General features: G+C 41.5%; 2 protein-coding genes across 17 annotated transcripts in view; one reads left to right on the top strand and one right to left on the bottom strand.

Annotated features, from left to right (window-relative positions):
* LRCH3 (leucine rich repeats and calponin homology domain containing 3) overlaps positions 1-6,170 on the top strand; it is a 117,443-nt gene extending 111,273 nt beyond the window's left edge. For 13 of the 15 annotated variants that reach the window (XM_064294322.1, XM_064294630.1, XM_064294603.1 and 10 more), the window contains one exon: positions 5,842-6,170. In XM_064294322.1, coding sequence (XP_064150392.1) covers positions 5,842-5,967 — 126 coding nt within the window. In that variant the 3' untranslated portion in view covers positions 5,968-6,170. Of the gene's footprint in view, positions 1-1,158; positions 1,853-5,841 lie in introns of those variants that run through there. The other 2 variants (XM_064294758.1, XM_064294667.1) reach the window with 1 other exon arrangement.
* A 1,918-nt stretch (positions 6,171-8,088) lies between these two features.
* Positions 8,089-17,707, bottom strand: part of IQCG (IQ motif containing G) — a 43,001-nt gene continuing 33,382 nt past the window's right edge. Inside the window, exons 8-11 of one of the 2 annotated variants that reach the window (XR_010323515.1) lie at positions 13,486-13,617; positions 12,725-12,826; positions 11,018-11,239; positions 8,089-9,876 (exon numbers count right to left, since the gene is read on the bottom strand). Coding sequence is in view for 1 of the 2 variants with exons in the window: in XM_010592897.3 (XP_010591199.1) it covers positions 11,105-11,239; positions 12,725-12,826; positions 13,486-13,617 (369 nt within the window). In the remaining variant the exon portion in view is untranslated. Of the gene's footprint in view, positions 11,240-12,724; positions 12,827-13,485; positions 13,618-17,707 lie in introns of both variants that reach the window. The other variant, XM_010592897.3, reaches the window with a different exon arrangement.

Below are 17,707 nucleotides of genomic sequence, written 5' to 3'. Positions count from 1 at the left end.
AATTTGAAAATCAGGAATGTAATCGTAATCATTTTTAAAAACATAAAACTTAATATTGTAAATATTTCTCAAATTCTATGCCCAGGAAATATTTATAAATACAAACAATTTCCCTTCTCAGTATAATTTTTAAAATGTTGTATAAAACTTAAATTAATGAAACACTAAAGAATAAGGTGACTATTAGAAGCTTCTGATGAGTATTCACTTTTTTATTGTTCTTATTAAATATATGTCACATTCAAAAAACTGTAATAGGTGATAAAAACTTGTTTGAATCTAGTATTTTATGTCCTAGAGTTATTATTATATGTTAAAGAATATTTTCCTGTTGTCAAATCCAATAATGTTTTTATTTACTTTTTATACTTCTTCATCTGTGAAATGGAGAATTGGATTATCTCTAAGGCCCCTTACGGCTCTAGATTCATTCTGTAGATATTAGTGAACTTGGGGAATCCCTGGTGGTGTAGTGGTTAAGAATTCGGCTGCTAACCAAAGGGTCGGCAGTTCGAATCCACCAGGTGCTCCTTGGAAACCCTATGGTGCAGTTCTACTCTATTCTGTAGGGTCACTGTGAGTTGGAATTGACTCAACGGCAGTGGGTTTTTTGGTTTTTCAGGGAACTTGGACTTGGTTATGATGGATTCGAGTTTTAGAGGAACACCAAGTCATTCATTACACCTGCCTTCTCTGTAGTGAATTTCCCCTGAGTATTAGGCTTTCCTCATTTTGTAAGCCTTCTTGATTTATTTGGCTTTCTCTTAAACTTCCCTCTCCTCGGCTCACACACAGTTTTTGTCTTTGCTTTGTGACTGATTTTTGGGGAAAGGGAAGAATGAGAGTCAAGAAAGAGGTTGCCTCATGCAGACCTCACCCCTCTTGGGCCTCACACACCCTAAGCCAGCATCGTCCCTTTCACAGTCACCCATAAGCCAGCTCTGTCCTGCTGTGCGGCGGTAACATCAAGCTCAGCACATACAGGATTCTTGGCAGTTTTGTTTCTCAGCCTTTTGTTTTCATTCTTCAGATGTTACTGGATGTGTTTCTTAGAATATGAATGAGATGATCGTATTTTTGAATTCTGTACTGAAATCTGCATGTCTGACCCACTGACTTTGTTTTTCTGTTTTCCTTTCCTGCTCACACTTTGGACAGGAGAATCTTTGTTCCCCTTCCGACATCCTTCAGCTAAACCTCAGCGTTAAAAGAACTGTTGAAACACTGCTTTCTCTTGGGGCACATTCAGAAGAATCCAGTTTTGTCTCTCTCTCTGTCCATCTGGGTTTTGTGGCATTTTATTGTACTTTAATGTTAACTCTCTGTATGTGTTATTACTGGATCTTCAGCCTGTAGCTGCAAGATTGCATTCTGCTGATTTTCCACCTCATTCCCGGGCTTGGTAAAGGAGGTTTGTTTCTCATTCAGAATTATTTGTATATATGTGCCGCTTTTTTTGGTCCATCAAAGAGCTAACCAGTAAGGGAGATAAACCCTTTCCTCACAGGTCCAGATGAGCAGCACACCTCATTAGTAAGCATTTATGATTGCTAAAAAAGAGAGATGGGCCAGCATTTTTTCTCCTGTTCATTCTTCTATTCTCCTGGCCTGTGACTTTGTTTCTCTTATCATGAGCTCTAAAGTATTTCTACTAATACAATCCTGAGCCTGTCCTTAGAATATGACATCCAGAACTTCAGTTCCAAATGACAGAGTAAACCCTTCTGACCATGTTTCCGTGCCTCAGTACACCTTAAATGTTGAAATTTTGAGTCAGTAAACCATTTCAACAGCTGCTCATAAAGAAAATAGTTGTGCCCTTCCTGATATTTTTGGATGAGAGGGGCAGGGGAGAGCACTTGGTCTCCCCTGCATTGGACTTGCCCTGACGCCCCAAACTCCCCATTTACGGGCAGGCACAGCATTGTCTGGCTGGACATTTGAGGGGCACTGGCCATTTCATTTTAATAGTTTTAATTTGGTCAGAATGTTCAGTCCAAAGGTTATGTAGGTTCCTATTCTGAGCCCAGTGTATACATTTAGAATGATACACAAGGAGCAAACCTGGAGCTGACCTTCCAGGGGTCAGGCACCTCTCCACACTTACCAACTTAGCCTGAGAGTCACTTCTAGAATCCTGTGTAGAATTTAAAAGTGGAATTTATGTAATTTCCAGTGTGTTAGAATCATCTTAATAGGTGAGATGTTGGGCAGACTGTGAACAGTAGCAGGTAAAATATTAGACAGCAGTCTCTGTTCTGTACCCAAGGCATTGAATTTTGCTCTTTCAGAATGGTTAGTATGTTAGCTGCTGGACCTTGATGCTTGAAACTATAATTGTACTTGGATACTAGTTCTCATAAATGGCATTTCTCAATATCCAGATATCTCCTGAACTGTGCTAACAAAATTAGGCAGCTGAACTCAAGTATGAAGGGAGATTGCAAGGAACATATCATGACCAGTTTGACATCCCAATTGCAGAATTCAGCTGGGGTCTGATTGCTTTGGTTTTCCTCCATAGACTGTCTGAGCCCTGTTAATGCTGAAACATTGACGCTGTGATGAAAACCCCAGTTGTATACAGCAGTGGTGCCTTCCAGCGTTTGGGGGTTTGGATTTGTAAACCCCAGTTGTATACAGTAGCGGTGCCTTCCAGCGTTTGGGGGTTTGGGTCTGTAAGCCCCAGTTGTATACAGCAGTGGTGCCTTCCAGCGTTTGGGGGTTTGGGTTTGTAAACCCCAGTTGTATACAGTAGCGGTGCCTTCCAGCGTTTGGGGGTTTGGGTCTGTAAGCCCCAGTTGTATACAGCAGTGGTGCCTTCCAGCGTTTGGGGGTTTGGGTTTGTAAACCCCAGTTGTATACAGTAGCGGTGCCTTCCAGCGTTTGGGGGTTTGGGTCTGTAAGCCCCAGTTGTATACAGCAGTGGTGCCTTCCAGCGTTTGGGGGTTTGGGTTTGTAAACCCCAGTTGTATACAGTAGCGGTGCCTTCCAGCGTTTGGGGGTTTGGGTTTGTAAACCCCAGTTGTATACAGCAGTGGTGCCTTCCAGCGTTTGGGGGTTTGGGTTTGTAAACCCCAGTTGTATACAGCAGTGGTGCCTTCCAGCGTTTGGGGGTTTGGGTCTGTAAACCCCAGTTGTATACAGCAGTGGTGCCTTCCAGCGTTTGGGGGTTTGGGTTTGTAAACCCCAGTTGTATACAGCAGTGGTGCCTTCCAGCGTTTGGGGGTTTGGGTCTGTAAACCCCAGTTGTATACAGCAGTGGTGCCTTCCAGCATTTGGGGGTTTGGGTCTGTAAACCCCAGTTGTATACAGTAGTGGTGCCTTCCAGCGTTTGGGGGTTTGGGTTTGTAAGCCCCAGTTGTATACAGTAGTGGTGCCTTCCAGCGTCTGGGGGTTTGGGTTTGTAAACCCCAGTTGTACACAGTAGTGGTGCCTTCCAGCATTTGGGGGTTTGGGTTTGTAAACCCCAGTTGTATACAGTAGTGGTGCCTTCCAGCGTCTGGGGGTTTGGGTTTGTAAACTCCAGTTGTATACAGCAGTGGTGCCTTCCAGCGTCTGGGGGTTTGGGTTTGTAAACCCCAGTTGTATACAGCAGTGGTGCCTTCCAGCGTCTGGGGGTTTGGGTTTGTAAACTCCAGTTGTATACAGCAGCGGTGCCTTCCAGCGTTTGGGGCTTTGGGTTTGTAAACCCCAGTTGTATACAGTAGTGGTGCCTTCCAGCGTTTGGGGGTTTGGGTCTGTAAGCCCCAGTTGTATACAGCAGTGGTGCCTTCCAGCGTTTGGGGCTTTGGGTTTGTAAACCCCAGTTGTATACAGTAGCGGTGCCTTCCAGCGTTTAGGGGTTTGGGTTTGTAAACCCCAGTTGTATACAGTAGTGGTGCCTTCCAGCGTTTGGGGGTTTGGGTTTGTAAACCCCAGTTGTATACAGTAGTGGTGCCTTCCAGCGTCTGGGGGTTTGGGTTTGTTTTTAAGATGTTTCTCAGGCAGTGATAATTCAGAGTTTTGTGGCATTTTGTCCCTTTAAAAACATCTAGTGGAGAAAATAAAGACCTGATCTCATCTCATCCATGTAGTAACTGTGCTTCCTCTTTAAAATACACAGCGTCCCCTCTAAGCCGACTGGGAGTTCAGTACTTATCTAGGAAGCATGTGCCTTTGAGGAATGTCTAAGCCACCGGGCCACACAGGTCACAGGGCACTGCTGGAAGAGATCCGGGAATCCACCTCAGAGAAAAGGTGTCTCTTCCGGAGCACAACACCATGCAGAGTCATTTTCAGTATTATTAATCCATTCTTACAGTTGAAATTGAAAGTATTTATACATAGTTGCTAGTTTTGTAAGATCAAAAGATTGCAGTTAGGAAAAAAAGAGATCAGAGTTATCTTGTTTTGTCAAAATAAGTATTAAAGTAATTAAGAAACACAAATACCAATAATTGCCTCAAAAATAAATACTTACGTTTTTTATTACATCTATTTTTGTAAAACTTCCCAATAACACAAGATAGTGTCAGTGAAAAACAGAAAAATCCAGTTATCTTCTGTAATAAGTATGTAGTCTCTTTTTTAATAGAATACCAGAACTCCACTGTCTTTGTGAAGGAGCCCTGGTGGCACAGTGGTTAAGCACTCAGCTAGGATCCAAAAGGTTCACACCCACCAGCCACTCCACAGAAGAAGATGTGACAGTCTGCGTCCCTAAAGATTACGGCCTTGGGAACCCTGTGGGGCAGTTCCACTCTGTCCTGTAGGGTCACTATTAGTCGGAATTGACTCGGTGGCAGTGGGGGTATTTTTTTTTTTTTTTAATCTTTGTGAGAGCAATCTCATCTTTCTGAACATTTAATCTTAATAGTAAAAAGCAATGATAGGTGTTATTCTTAAGATTTGCCTTTTTCTCTTACTAGAAAGGATTAACCAAGTTAATGGTGCAGATAAGACAGAAATATTTAACTTCCTCAGACAGACATGTACACACTTTCACAGGTGGGAGTTATGATGTTCCTGACTGAACTCCCTTGACAGCATATGAGTCTGTTAAATACCAAAATATAGAATACTTTACTTTTTCAAATAGAATTTCTTTTTACAAAATTCTGTAATTCATATTTTGAATGGATTCAGACTGGGCCTCCCGTGAATTATGCAAATAGGGAAAAGTTTCTCTAAACACATTAAATCTCAAGACCCCAGGGATGTACTTAAGTTTCTTCCTTGTGGTCCCTGCCTGGTGAGAGCAGCCTGCTTTTCAGATCAGGATTATAGTGCAGATAGCGGGCACCCCTGGTCCATGAGGTCTGAATTGTGGCTTGAAACCATTTTGCATCCTATGGTATGTGATTTCCAAAGTGCTTTCTCCTAAAATGTTCTCTCTTGCAGACTTGAGCCATCTGGTAACTTGGAACTGTTTTTCTATTTTTTACCTGCCTTCGTTTGAGAGATCTGTATTATTCTTTATCTATCAGGGATGAAGGATGTTGCTTTCACTCCACAGTTTTCTGTTCTTCCTGTTGGATGTTGTATAAGTATACGCAACGTGTCCGTTTTCCAGTTCTCAGAATGATCTGTATGTACTTGGGTTGTATTAATCAATAAAGTCATGGCCATTGGGACATACTGATTGGAAGTGGGTGACAGTACTACTCACACGTCTCTCTCTGTGAGTGTCAGACGCCATTTCTGACTCGCATTAACAGAGGCCGGCTTCTCAGGTCCTGGCGTTTCATGTCAGGTTCTTAGTATGAGGAGGAGAAGGGGGTGCGTATGTTTCCTTTCAGTTTTGTGACGTTCATCCTATTTTCTCTTTTGTTTGTTTTATGTTACGTTGTCCCATTTCAGGAGCAATTATGTTTGCCTCTCCACATTTTAGAAGAGAAAGGTCTGAGCCAGGTTGCAGTGACGGTCCAGGCTCTCCTGGAACTTGCCCCGCCCAAGCCACAGCAGCACCACTTCTCTGCTATTTAAGGACCCCTGGACTTGGGGTGTGGCCTGGCCAGACCAGGATAAGGACACCGTGATTGCTGCTGCCAGCCACCTGCTTAAACAAAGCGCTGATGTGTTCTTAGAAGGGACTGTTCCCGAGATTCCTAACAGGAATGTTTTGCTTCATTTCTCCATTTTAGGGGAGGTTATATCAGTTTCCACTGAACTTTTTTTTTTTTTTTAAATCAAGACACGGTTTTCTCAAAGAAACTTAATTCTGTCAATTTTGAAAAAAATTCTGTCATTAGCGAGAATCCAACACCGAAGCCTAAACTGGCTGTGCCTTCTTCAGTGGTAGGCCTAGCTCACGTACCGGAAAGAATATCTCCCTCAGAAGGGTATTTACTTCTCTTGAAGGCACTGACATGCTATTACTTTTTTACCTGTTTCCAAACTAGGTTGTTTATTAGAATCTCCTGGAACATTTGTTAAAATGCAGATTCTAAGTAAGTAGGTTTGGGGTGTGGCCTGGGAATCTGAATTTTTCCACAAACATTTCAGGTGTTTTTTCATATAGCAGAGACCACTGTTCTAGACTAGTATTTGTATGGTTTTGAGGGTAATGCCCCAGGGTGTTTTTCAGCCACGTTGAAAATCAAAAGGTATATTATGGCTATTTGGACTGTTCTGTCAAAGACAAAACAAAAAAGCCTGTAGAAGGCTTCAGGCTTAAGATTTTGCATAGTAAAACATTGGAACAAATACGTTTGTATTTAAGGTCAGTGTCCAAGGCCTCGCCCCACTGCAGTCCAGCACCGCTTCCCCGTTTTTGTAGAGGATGGTTCTGTGTATCATCCTGCCGTTATGTAAACGTTATAAACAAGCACTCCGCACACAGGCTCCCAGTGCCTAGGCTGGTTCCGGGCCCTACGCTGCCTCATGGTATTGACTGCATCGAGCCACCCCCACCCCTGCCCTCTGCTGCTCCCAGGACTCGGACGTGCTCAGTCCCAGCAGATCCACTTCCACGTCCCCAACTCATGGAAGATGATGAAAACAAAACAAAAAGCAACAAAGGGAAAGCCAGGTTTCTTCTACTTTGTTCAGGTAACCGCCAGTTCCTGTGGCTGAATTAAAGCACTGAGGGCATTTTAAAAACAGCTTCCTGTCTGTGCCACTAGCGCTCCTGGCGCCGCTGGTGCTTTACGTACTGAATGTGGGTGGAGTGAAGGGTCCAGGGCCTCATGGCGCACAAAGCAGGGAGCCCTCTGTTCAACTTTACGCCCCTTGGGTTTTTCTTCCTCTTTATTTTGAACCCCTTCTGGTTGTCAGTGATACCTTTTGGTATTCACCGCCTTTGTAAACCAAATAGTCAAGATGCTACAAGTTCCCTAGGTTTTGTATTTTGGTTAACTGTTCTGGATTTTCTTTAACAATGCCTGTATTTGAGTATAAAGTTATCCCTATTTTTATCACATAAACGCAGTAACTAAAAGTAGCTTTGGATAAAATCATGTTGGGTATCTAGTCAAAACGTTTTCGCCTTGTTTTAGCAGAGAAACAAAGTTTATCAGAACACTTTGTCCACATTTAAAATTATATAACAAAACATCTGAACTCGAAAGCCCAATGCTGCAGGGTCCTCAAGGAACAAAAGTAACAGTGTCAACAATGTCTTGTAAATGTTTAGAACCAGACCCCATTATATTTACAGCTCTGAACAGACCCATACGGCCTGTTCAGAATTTAGCTGGTATGTTTGTTTCCCACTAGTAAACATTAAGCCACAATCCAATCTCCAGATCGTAGCCACCTGAAATGCAACTCAGCAAGGGACAGGACTATCGGTCACAGATTGTGCAAGGAATCGTTCCAGAAGACATTATATAATGCCATACTTGCAATATTTGAAACTGATTTTCCCACGGGAATAAATGAAAAGTAGGATTCAAGTTATTTCAAATTGTGCACAAAGTATGAAACTTTATTAATGTTTTTTTTTTTAATCAAACTAATTCAAATTTGCATTTGAATTGTTAGAAGAAATTGTGTACAATTTTGGTTGATAACAAAAGAAAAATATCAAATGTATTTATATGTCAAGATGTAAGAACAAATCATGTCTTTTGTTGAAGAATTTCTGTATTTTGTGTTTCGTATGTACCTTTTTTTTTTTCCTGGAAAGAAAAATTCAGTGTAACATTTACACCTTGCCAGACTCCAGTTGACCTTTGTAATAGTCTCACCTGACCATCCAGGAGCTTCCTACTGAAACAGTGGCCTTCCCAGCACTAAAAGTGTGAGTGAAAAAAGGGTCAAGTGCCTACCCTGTCAACTCCGGAGAGTTTAATAAGTCAGCAGGTTTCCACACCATCAAACTCATGAGCCGTAGCACTCTAAACCAATTTTCTCTTGTAATAACTGGGTCTGGAAACAAATCATGGAAGAAGTTGCTATTGTTAGTTGCCGTCAAGTCAGTTCTACTCATAGTGACCCTATATACAACAGAACACTGCCCAGACCTGCATTATCCTAATTGTTGCTGTGTTTGAGCCCATTGTTGCAGCCACTGTGTCAGCCCAATTCGTTGAGAGTCTTTCTCTTTTTTACTGCTCCTCTACTTTACCAAGCATGATGTCCTTCTCCAGAGACTGATCCCTTCTGATGTCACATCCAAAGTATGTAAGACGAAGTCTGGTCATCCTCCCTTCTAAGGAGCATTCTGGCTGTACTTCTTTCAAGACCAATTCGTTCATTCTTCTGGCAGTCCATGGTGTATTCAGTATTCTTTACCAACACTGTAATTCAAAGGCATCAGTTCTTCTTTGGTCTTCTTTATTCATTGTCCAGCTTTCACATGCAATTACCATGGCTTGGGTCAGACGCACCTTAGTCCTCAAGGTGACATCTCTGCTTTTCAACACTTCCAAGAGGTCTTTTGCAGCAGATTTGCCCAATGCAGTATGTCATTTTGCGTTTCTGACTGCTGCTTTGTTGGGCCATGGAAGGAGAAGTCTTTGTATTTGGCTAGCCACAGAATAGGAAAATGCTTAGTAATGGGTCATTGTCCTTAACAGCTTATTAAATACAACATTACAGCTAATCAAGGAGTCTGGTGTCTCTTACTTGCTACAGCTCAGCAGTGACTAATGTGTGGCTATGCTGATGAGTCTGATGAATTTTTAAAAATTAAGCGCTTAAATAGTTAAAGAAATGAAGGAAAACATGGATCTTTGGAAGCCTTTTTGTATACATATTGCAGTAAGGTGGTTTACAGCGTATTTCATCTTATTCAGAAAATGTTGTAAACATGTAAGTAGTAAAAGATTTTTTTAAAACATTGTCTTATATTTGTATGTCTGTAAATATATTGCATAAGTTCTAAATATAAATATGTCAATATCATGTATGTTATTTTAAATTGCCTGTATACTGCTTTACACATTGACATGAAAATAAAAGCCAACACTTCAGTAGCATGAAATAAAGGCTGATTTGAAAATGTGCATACCTAAAGTGTGGTTTCCTTGTCAAAGATGAATCAAGGAAAGGGTACTTAATTCCTTGAAGGAACATCAGTAGAAACTGGGTCGGCATAATCGGCCCTTGAGATGAGATTTTACTCCTAAGGAAGTACATATATCAGTGTTGCCCTTTAAGTGGAGCTGGCGGTAAGGCTTAATTCATGAAGTACATCTGACTCATTAGAACAACTCTCAGAAATTATCAGCTGTGCTATAGGAAAGCCTTAGCATCCCAAGACATTCTGTTCTGATAAGCCAAAACAATAATGATTATCTTAGGCTGGGTTCTCTAGAGAAGCAAAACCAGTAAAGCATATAAATCTTTATATGCTTTATATCAAGGAAATGACTCACGTGGTTGTAGAGGCTGGGAAGTCCCAAGTCCGTGGGTCAGGCTGGAGGCTTCTGACTCATGTAGCTGCAGGGGCTGGCAAACCCAAGAGCAGCAGATCAGAGAGCAGGGCTCTTGCTCACAGGCCGCAGAGACCAACAAATGCCAAGATTGGCAGGTAAGACCACGGGTAAGCTGGTAGCTCAAGTCCCAAGAACCAGAGGTCGGATGAACAGGAGCCAGCCGCAGGATCCAGAGTGAGCAAAAGCCGCAAGCCCACCTAAATTGGATGTAGGCCACACCTCCAAGGAAACCCTTTCAACTGGCTACTCACAGCAGATCCCATCATGGAAGTGATCACATTATATCAGATCTCATCATAGAGATGATCATATCTCTGTACTGTGACTACCAAAGTACATCATAACTGCCAAACCACTGAGAATCATGGCCCAGCCAAGCTGACACACAACAATTGCAATGACCCAGTGGACTCACTGTGTTTTAGTCAGTTGTTACTATGTGCCAGGCACAGGTTAGGTATTTCACATGCCTTATCTCTCCATGATAATACCCCAGAAGGCAGGAACTGTTGAGTAAGCAAAGCAGATACAGACCCTAGTGTCTCCGCTGTCGAAATTATCTCCAAACTAGACTTCCAGAAAACCTGTGCCCCCCACCACCACCATCTTTACTATTTGTGGGTTGTGCATCCTGACATCTCATTTCTATCTTATAATTTATACCCCTGCCTATTTCCCAGAAAAAAACTGAAGCAGCTTATAGTAAGATGGATGGATTCCATTCCATGCCACTCCTCCCCCAATAAAAACAAATGACAAATCTAAAAGGCAGGCAGGAGCTAACATTTATTAAAGTGTTACTGTGTATATATCATGCTAGACACTTTACAAATATCCTCTGATAAGCATTCCTACTGAACACTCTATTCACTTTTGCTCCTGAGGGTTTTTCTGCCATAGAGAAGCTGGATAAAATCCGAGTCAGGGACATGACAGGAATAACAGGTTTTAATGCATCTGTCATTGAGCCCATAAACATTCTTTCTGGCGAGAAACAGAAGAGCCTTTGCTCGAGCAAAATTTTATCAAAATATGAGGAAGCCCTAAATCGATGGTTAATCCTAATTCAGGGCTTGAAAACTAACATTAACAGGCACAGTGAGGAAACCAGGTGTCACCTGGGAATGTCCAAAAAAGAACCAACCTAGAGATACCTGTGGTAGTTAAAGATGTTTCTTACTCTCTTCAAGTCTTCTTTTCCATCTCCAAATTATCAGAGGAAAGGAGAAAAGAGAACTTGGTCACTTCTTGCCTCTCCGCTTCTCCTTGTCTTTGCCTTTACCCTTGGAGTCCTTGCTATCATCTTTCTCCTTCTTGGGCATCTTGAAAGAACCAATTTCATTCCTTATCACCGTGCCTCGCCACCAGGCTTGGAGCTGGAGGAGAGAGGGAGGGAGTGAAACATGTAGTATGCTTGACTGACAAGCTATATTCTTTCCACATGAGGGAATTGTTTTTTGATAAAATCACTTCTGAGTAATCATCTCTGCCTGGATGTGGACACGGATGTGATCAGGCAAGCTGTCACTCCAGCTGTGCTGGAGCCAGGGCGTGAGCCACGCACTCTGAGTTTCCCAGCAGTAGAGATAAAGGGAATCTGATGAGGTCAATTTTTCCTTTAAGCTTAGACACCTGACTTCCTTGTACTGCTGCCCTTGATAAATGCCATGTTTGGATATCTAGAACCACTTGATCCAAAACGAATATTAGTTACCTGAGCCCAGGGCAAAAGCACTCAGTTCTGGAATGCCTGTATCATCCAGGTGACCTCAATGGACTTCCCGGTGCACTTCCTATCTTTAGTGATTAATTAGAGGATCAATACATCTCATTAAAAAAAAGAAAGATTTACATAGCTCTTTTGAGTATCTTACTTTTAAATACAACTGTTCAGAATACAGTCTGGGCTACTAATCCTTTTTAAGATCAGACTAAGCCCTAAAACGAGAATAGTCTGCCAGTTCTTTCGTTTTGGTTCTAAATCAAGGACTCCTGACAAATGGAAAATACAATAGGAGCTAGTAAATACTTGCTAATTATACGTCTAAACCTCTCCTAATTTGGGTTTGGCATCTGGTCCTGAATGTACTTTCTTAATCCACCGCCCAGTATATAAGCCAGGCTGCCGTTGCCGGCAGGGTCTCAACAGATAACCCTCTTTTAGAGTGAAGGTCAGGCCTCCGGGTCACCGGTTCAGTCCAGCTGATGTTCCTTCTGCATTACGCTTTTTCCAGCATCTGTGACTGCCTCAGCTAGACCTACCAGTTTCATTATCACTAAAACACACGAGTTCATACAAAATTAAAATACCTCAACATTTTTTCTGAACTGCTGCTTCTCCCCTCCCGCTTTTTCAAAAAAGCTCTTTTATCATGCTAGACACTTTACAAATATCCTCTGATAAGCATTCCTACTGAACACTATTCACTTTTGCTCCTGAGGGTTTTTCCACCATAGAGAAGCTGGATAAAATCCGAGTCAGAGACATGACAGGAATAACAGAGGTTTTTCAGAACCGAGCAGATAGCCTGGCTGAGTTATTAACAGGATTTTATGAAGCAGTAGGATAGTGAAAAGGATCCTTCTGTCAAGTGCTGTTCTGGCTTAGACATAGTATTTGGAAATTTGACTTCTGGGCGCAAGTCCTACGTTTTGCTTCCACTGCTAACCACCTGTTTTTTCCCCAGATTAAGAGCTGGGGGCATAACTGTCTCTCCACACCATGGACTGGTTTGGCAAATCCCACAATAAAAGGCTGTGCTTCCTCACAGACTGTGGTAAGCTGCCGTGTGGTTGATCATGAATGAGTTAAGCCAGCTATGGCACTGACGGGGCCCCACGTGCCAATTATGGCTTCCTACCTTTAAGGCGCTCCTTAACTCCAGGTCGTCCTGTTCTAGCTTCTTCCTGGTCTTCTCCTTTTCTACCCGATCCTCAATGATGACCTGTTCATACTCCCTTATCTGCAGAGACAGACATGAATCAAATATTACAGTATCCTCTTGGCGACACTGGGGGCCAGCCAGGCCTGCACTTTTAACATAAAATTTCAAAACACGCCAAATCTAAAGATGAACCAAAGAAAAGAAAAAGCTTATTGGATTCCTAGACTGTAAATATTCACATAATAACATTCTATTCACATGTGTTCCCAATATCTTTTCAGTTTGAATGATTCAAATTTAAGTTTTAAGATCTTTCGTAAAAATAACTAACTCTGTGATGTGTGATTCATGACCCTTCAAATAATGTGGGTTAAAAAAAAAAAATGTGCTGGAATGTACACGTACAAATAGCAGCCATCTTTTCAAAAGAGAGATTTGGGAAGGTCTGCACTTAGGCCATGATGAGTTCATAAAAGCTTTTTAGAGATCATCACTTACAAATTTGTCTTCAGAGACCGTGAAGCAGTAGTAATACTAGAACCTATCTCAAGGGGTTGTTGTGGGTTGTATATACTAAGTTATATGGAAAATACCACAAGAGCCTTGTCACAGAGTGAGTACCATGTAAGTGTTCGCTGCTGTCATCCTCATATCATTTAACATCCCACTGGTTTACAGGCGCACTTCCACTCTTTAAAAAGTAATGTTACCCAGCTACTGTAGCTCTACTTCCTTACCAGTTTTGCAAGGTCTTGAAGGTGTGCTAAATCACTGGCCTTCGCAGCTTTGAGAGCATTTAGTTCATTCTGTTTCATTTCTGTGTCCTTATCATATTTCTCCATCCAGAATTCCAGCTTCTCCTCAAGTTTCTATTTGGAAAGAACATTAAACACAACTTCCACCAAACACAATACAATATATATTGGATGATCCCATTTATTTAAGGTTTAAAAACAGGAAAAACTTATCTATGGTAATATAACTCAGAACAGTGGTTAGTATTGGGGGCAGGGACAGTTTATTGTTTGGGAGTGGGGGCTCGAGAAGTTTTCTGGGATGCTGTAAATGCTCTCTATATTCCCATCTAGGTAGTTAGCAGCCCTGGTGGCGCAGTGGTTAAGCTTTTGGCTGCTAACCAAAAGATCAGCGGTTCGAATCCACCAGCCACTCCTTGGAAACCCCATGGGGCAGTTCTACTCTTGTCCTATAGGGTTGCTACAAGTTGGAATTGACACGATGGCAATGGGTTTTATTGGTTAGATACATAAATATTCATCAAACTATACACTTAATATTTGTACGCTTCACTGTGTATATGTTGTTCCCCTGCCCCCATTGCCTTCGAGTTGGTTCCAACTCATAGCAACCCTATAGGACAGAGCAGAACTGCCCCCAAAGGGTTTCCAAGACTATAATTTTTACAGAAGCAGACTATCACATCTTTCTTCTGTGGAGCAGCTGGTGGGTTTGGACTGCTGACCTTTTGATTCGCAGCCAAGCACTTAACCACTGCACCACCAGGGCTCCTTTGTGTATGCTATTACTCAATTTAAAAGTAGGGGGGAAAGGGCCTTCCAGATGTCTAGATCAGGGAAGTTGCAGTAAAGAGGAAAGGTAGAAAATGCTGAAGGGTAAGGAATAGCATCAGACATCTCTGACTGACAGCACTAGATATTAGACAGGGCACACTGTCTTCAAAATTCTAAAAGAAAAGAAGACTCCATACGTAGCCAGTCTAGCAAGGATGTACCCTGGCAAAGGAAAACGAAAGAGATATCTATAGAAATGGAAGGGTACCCAGTGAAATACATAGCTAGGCTAATAATATATTACATATTTTAATCATAATCTGGAAGTAAAATTCCAAACAAGGCAGAGAACAGATTGCCTAGGTTCAGATCCCAGCCCAGGCACTCAAATAAGTCTGCTGACAAGCCTCAGTTCACTTGTCTATAAGATGGAGATAATAACAGTACAAATCGCAAAGAGTTGTGAGGATCAGATGAGATAATCTGCGTAAGACACACAGCACAAGGCATAGGTATGCAATGAATGGCCTCAGCATGGAACGTAAGAGAGGAGGAGAAGAGAAAAGTGATATAAACTCTAGACTTAAGAGAAAGAAAAAAGTCAGTGTGAATATGTATGTATAAATTATAAGGGTTACCATTAACGGAATAGAAACGTACAACCACCAGACGCCTAGAGTGCGGACCTCAAGGGTGGGACACTGAGAGGTGGTTTAGATGGTTCATAGACTCTTGTCACCAATCATTCTGATTAAGTTAGAGAGAACATGTCAGTTTGCTGTCTTTAACACCTGTCATGGATTGAATTATGTCCCCCAAAATGTGTGTATGAACTTGGTTAGGCCATGAGTGGCTGACCTCCATTGTGTGATCTTCCTATGTGATGTCAATCATATCATCTCTGCCTGTGGTTAAAAGGGTTAGGATTGGATGTAACGCTCTTGCTCAGGTCACCTCCGGGATCCAATGTAAAGGGCGTTTCCCTGGGGTGTGGCCTGCAGTACCTTTTCTCTTTCTAGAGACAAAAGGAAAAAAGGAAGCTAGCAGAGAATGGGGACCTCATACCACCAAGAAAGCAGCACCAGGAGCAGAAGGTATCCTTTGGACCTGGGGTCACTGCACCTGAAAAGCTCCTCGACCAGGGGAAGATTGAGGACAAGGAGCTTCCTCCAGAGCCGACAGAGAGAGAAAGCCTTCCCCTCGAGCCGACACCCTGAATTTGGATTAGACTGTGAGAAAATAAATTTCTCTTTGTTAAAGCCGTCCACTTGTGGTATTTCTGTTACGGCAGCAGCCCTAGATGACTAAGATAACACCTTTCTCTCTCTCCCTCTCTTTTTTTTTTGTTTAACAAAGAGAGAACAGGCTCTGGGCAGGCAAGAGGGTCTGGCTAAAATGTAATAAAATTGTTTGGTATTTATTATACCTCTATGTTAACTCTTTGTGGCAAACAATACTAGTTTTCGTTTTATGGTAATGATATAAACTCTTCATTTAAAAGAAATGGATTGAGTTATTTAGGTGAGTAAGGAGGTAGAAAATATTAAGTAATAAGCACAGGGTGGTATGCAGTTATTTTAAAAAAACTATAAAAGTGGTATGTAAATGACTAGAGTTTACATTAGAGAGCAAAAACACTGAGCAATAAAAATTCAGTCATTCCAAGAAAAGTGAAAGAAACAATCCAAGAAAAGTTAAAGCAAAACATATTAAGTAAATAAATAAAATTACAATAAAAATAAATTTGGGTAAGTTTTCCTATCCAAGAAAGAGCTTCTCAGATTGGGTTTTTTGTTTATCTGTCTGTTTTACTCCAGCTGTCAACTATTTATAAGAACCACAGCTAAAACAAAATAAGCAAAACAAAAAGAAAGCAGGTTTGGCAATTAATAGCTGGCAAAATAGAATTCAAGCCAAAAATAATTAAATGGAACAAAAAGGAATGCTTCATAATGGTAAAAGACACAACCTATTAAGATATTACAAGTACAAACCTTTATATCTCTAATAACATATTTTGGAAGATACAAAGCAAGAATTATTAGAAGTACAAGAAACTGACAAATCTACAGTCGTTTCTGGAGATTTTATCCCTCTGAAATCAACAGCTCAGGGGGACCAAAATAAGTAAGAGTATGAAGAATTTTAATAGCATAACTAATCAGCTGGATTAATAGACATTTATACAGCTTTATGAGGAACTCTGGTGGTGCAGTGGTTAAGTGCTCAGCTGCTAACTGAAAGGTTGGTGGTTCAAGCCCGCCAGCTGCTGCGGAGGAGAAAGATGGGGCAGTCTGTTTCCGCAAAGATCACAGCCTGGAGACCTTACGGGCCAGTTCTGCTCTGGCCTTAGGAGTTGGAATAGGCTTCACCACAACCAGAAACCCTGCTGGTGGTGTGGTTAGGTGCTATGGCTGCTAACCAAAGGGGTGGCAGTTTGAATCCACCAGGTGCTCCTTGGAAACTGTATGGGGCAGTTCTACTCTGTCCTGTAGGGCTGCTATGAGTCAGAATCGACTCGACGGCACTGGGTTTTTTTTTTTTTTTTTTGGTTTTCACTACAACCAGTTTGGTTTTTCAGTTATACAGCTTTATATCTAATAGAATACACATTCTTTTCAAACACCTATTGAATATACGCATACCCTGATTATATACCCCAAACCAAACCCATTGCCATCGAGTTAATTCTGACTCATAGTGACCCCATAGCAACCCTATACGACGGAGCGGAACTGTCCCCATAGGGTTTCCAAGGCTGTAATCTTTATGGAAGCAAGCTGCCAAGTCTCTCTCTGGTGAGTTGGCTGGTGGGTTCAAACCACTGACCTTTTGGCTAGTAGTTGAGTGCTTAATCTCTGCACCACCAGGGCTCCTTCTCCCGAGGATACAGTAAGCTCCAATAAGAGCTCAAATTCCAGTGAGCATTTATCTTACACTTCACGTTCTCAGACCACAATGCAAAACAATAAGAATATAACCCTCAAAGGGTTATGAAGTTCACAGTGCAAACACCCAAGGCTTGTTGCCAGCAATCGAAAGACAGCCTATACTCTTCCCTTACCAACTCCATCTGCTTGTGCATTTAAGTAACACCCTTTTAAATAACTCTTGGGTCAAAAAGGAAGTAACAAATTATAGACTACAAATTATCTGGAAAGGAAAGACAATGTAAGTATTATATATCAAAACTTGTAGGTTATAGCTAAACAGTGCTCAGAAAGAAAATAAATTGGCTTACATGCATTTATTAGGAAATTATAAAGGTTGAAAATAAATGAATTGAGTATTTAAGAAACTAGACAAATCTAGACAAATAATCATAAAAATAATCTCAAAGAAAGTGGAATAATTACTCAAAGCAAAAAATCAATGTGACGAGGAAAAAAAGCAGATTTGCTTAATAAAACTAAAAGGTGGTCTTTTATAA

Source organism: Loxodonta africana, chromosome 1 (assembly GCF_030014295.1).
Source record: "Loxodonta africana isolate mLoxAfr1 chromosome 1, mLoxAfr1.hap2, whole genome shotgun sequence".
Lineage (NCBI taxonomy): Eukaryota > Metazoa > Chordata > Mammalia > Proboscidea > Elephantidae > Loxodonta > Loxodonta africana.
Note: the sequence above shows the minus strand (reverse complement) of the source record. Positions and strands in the feature narration are given on the sequence as shown.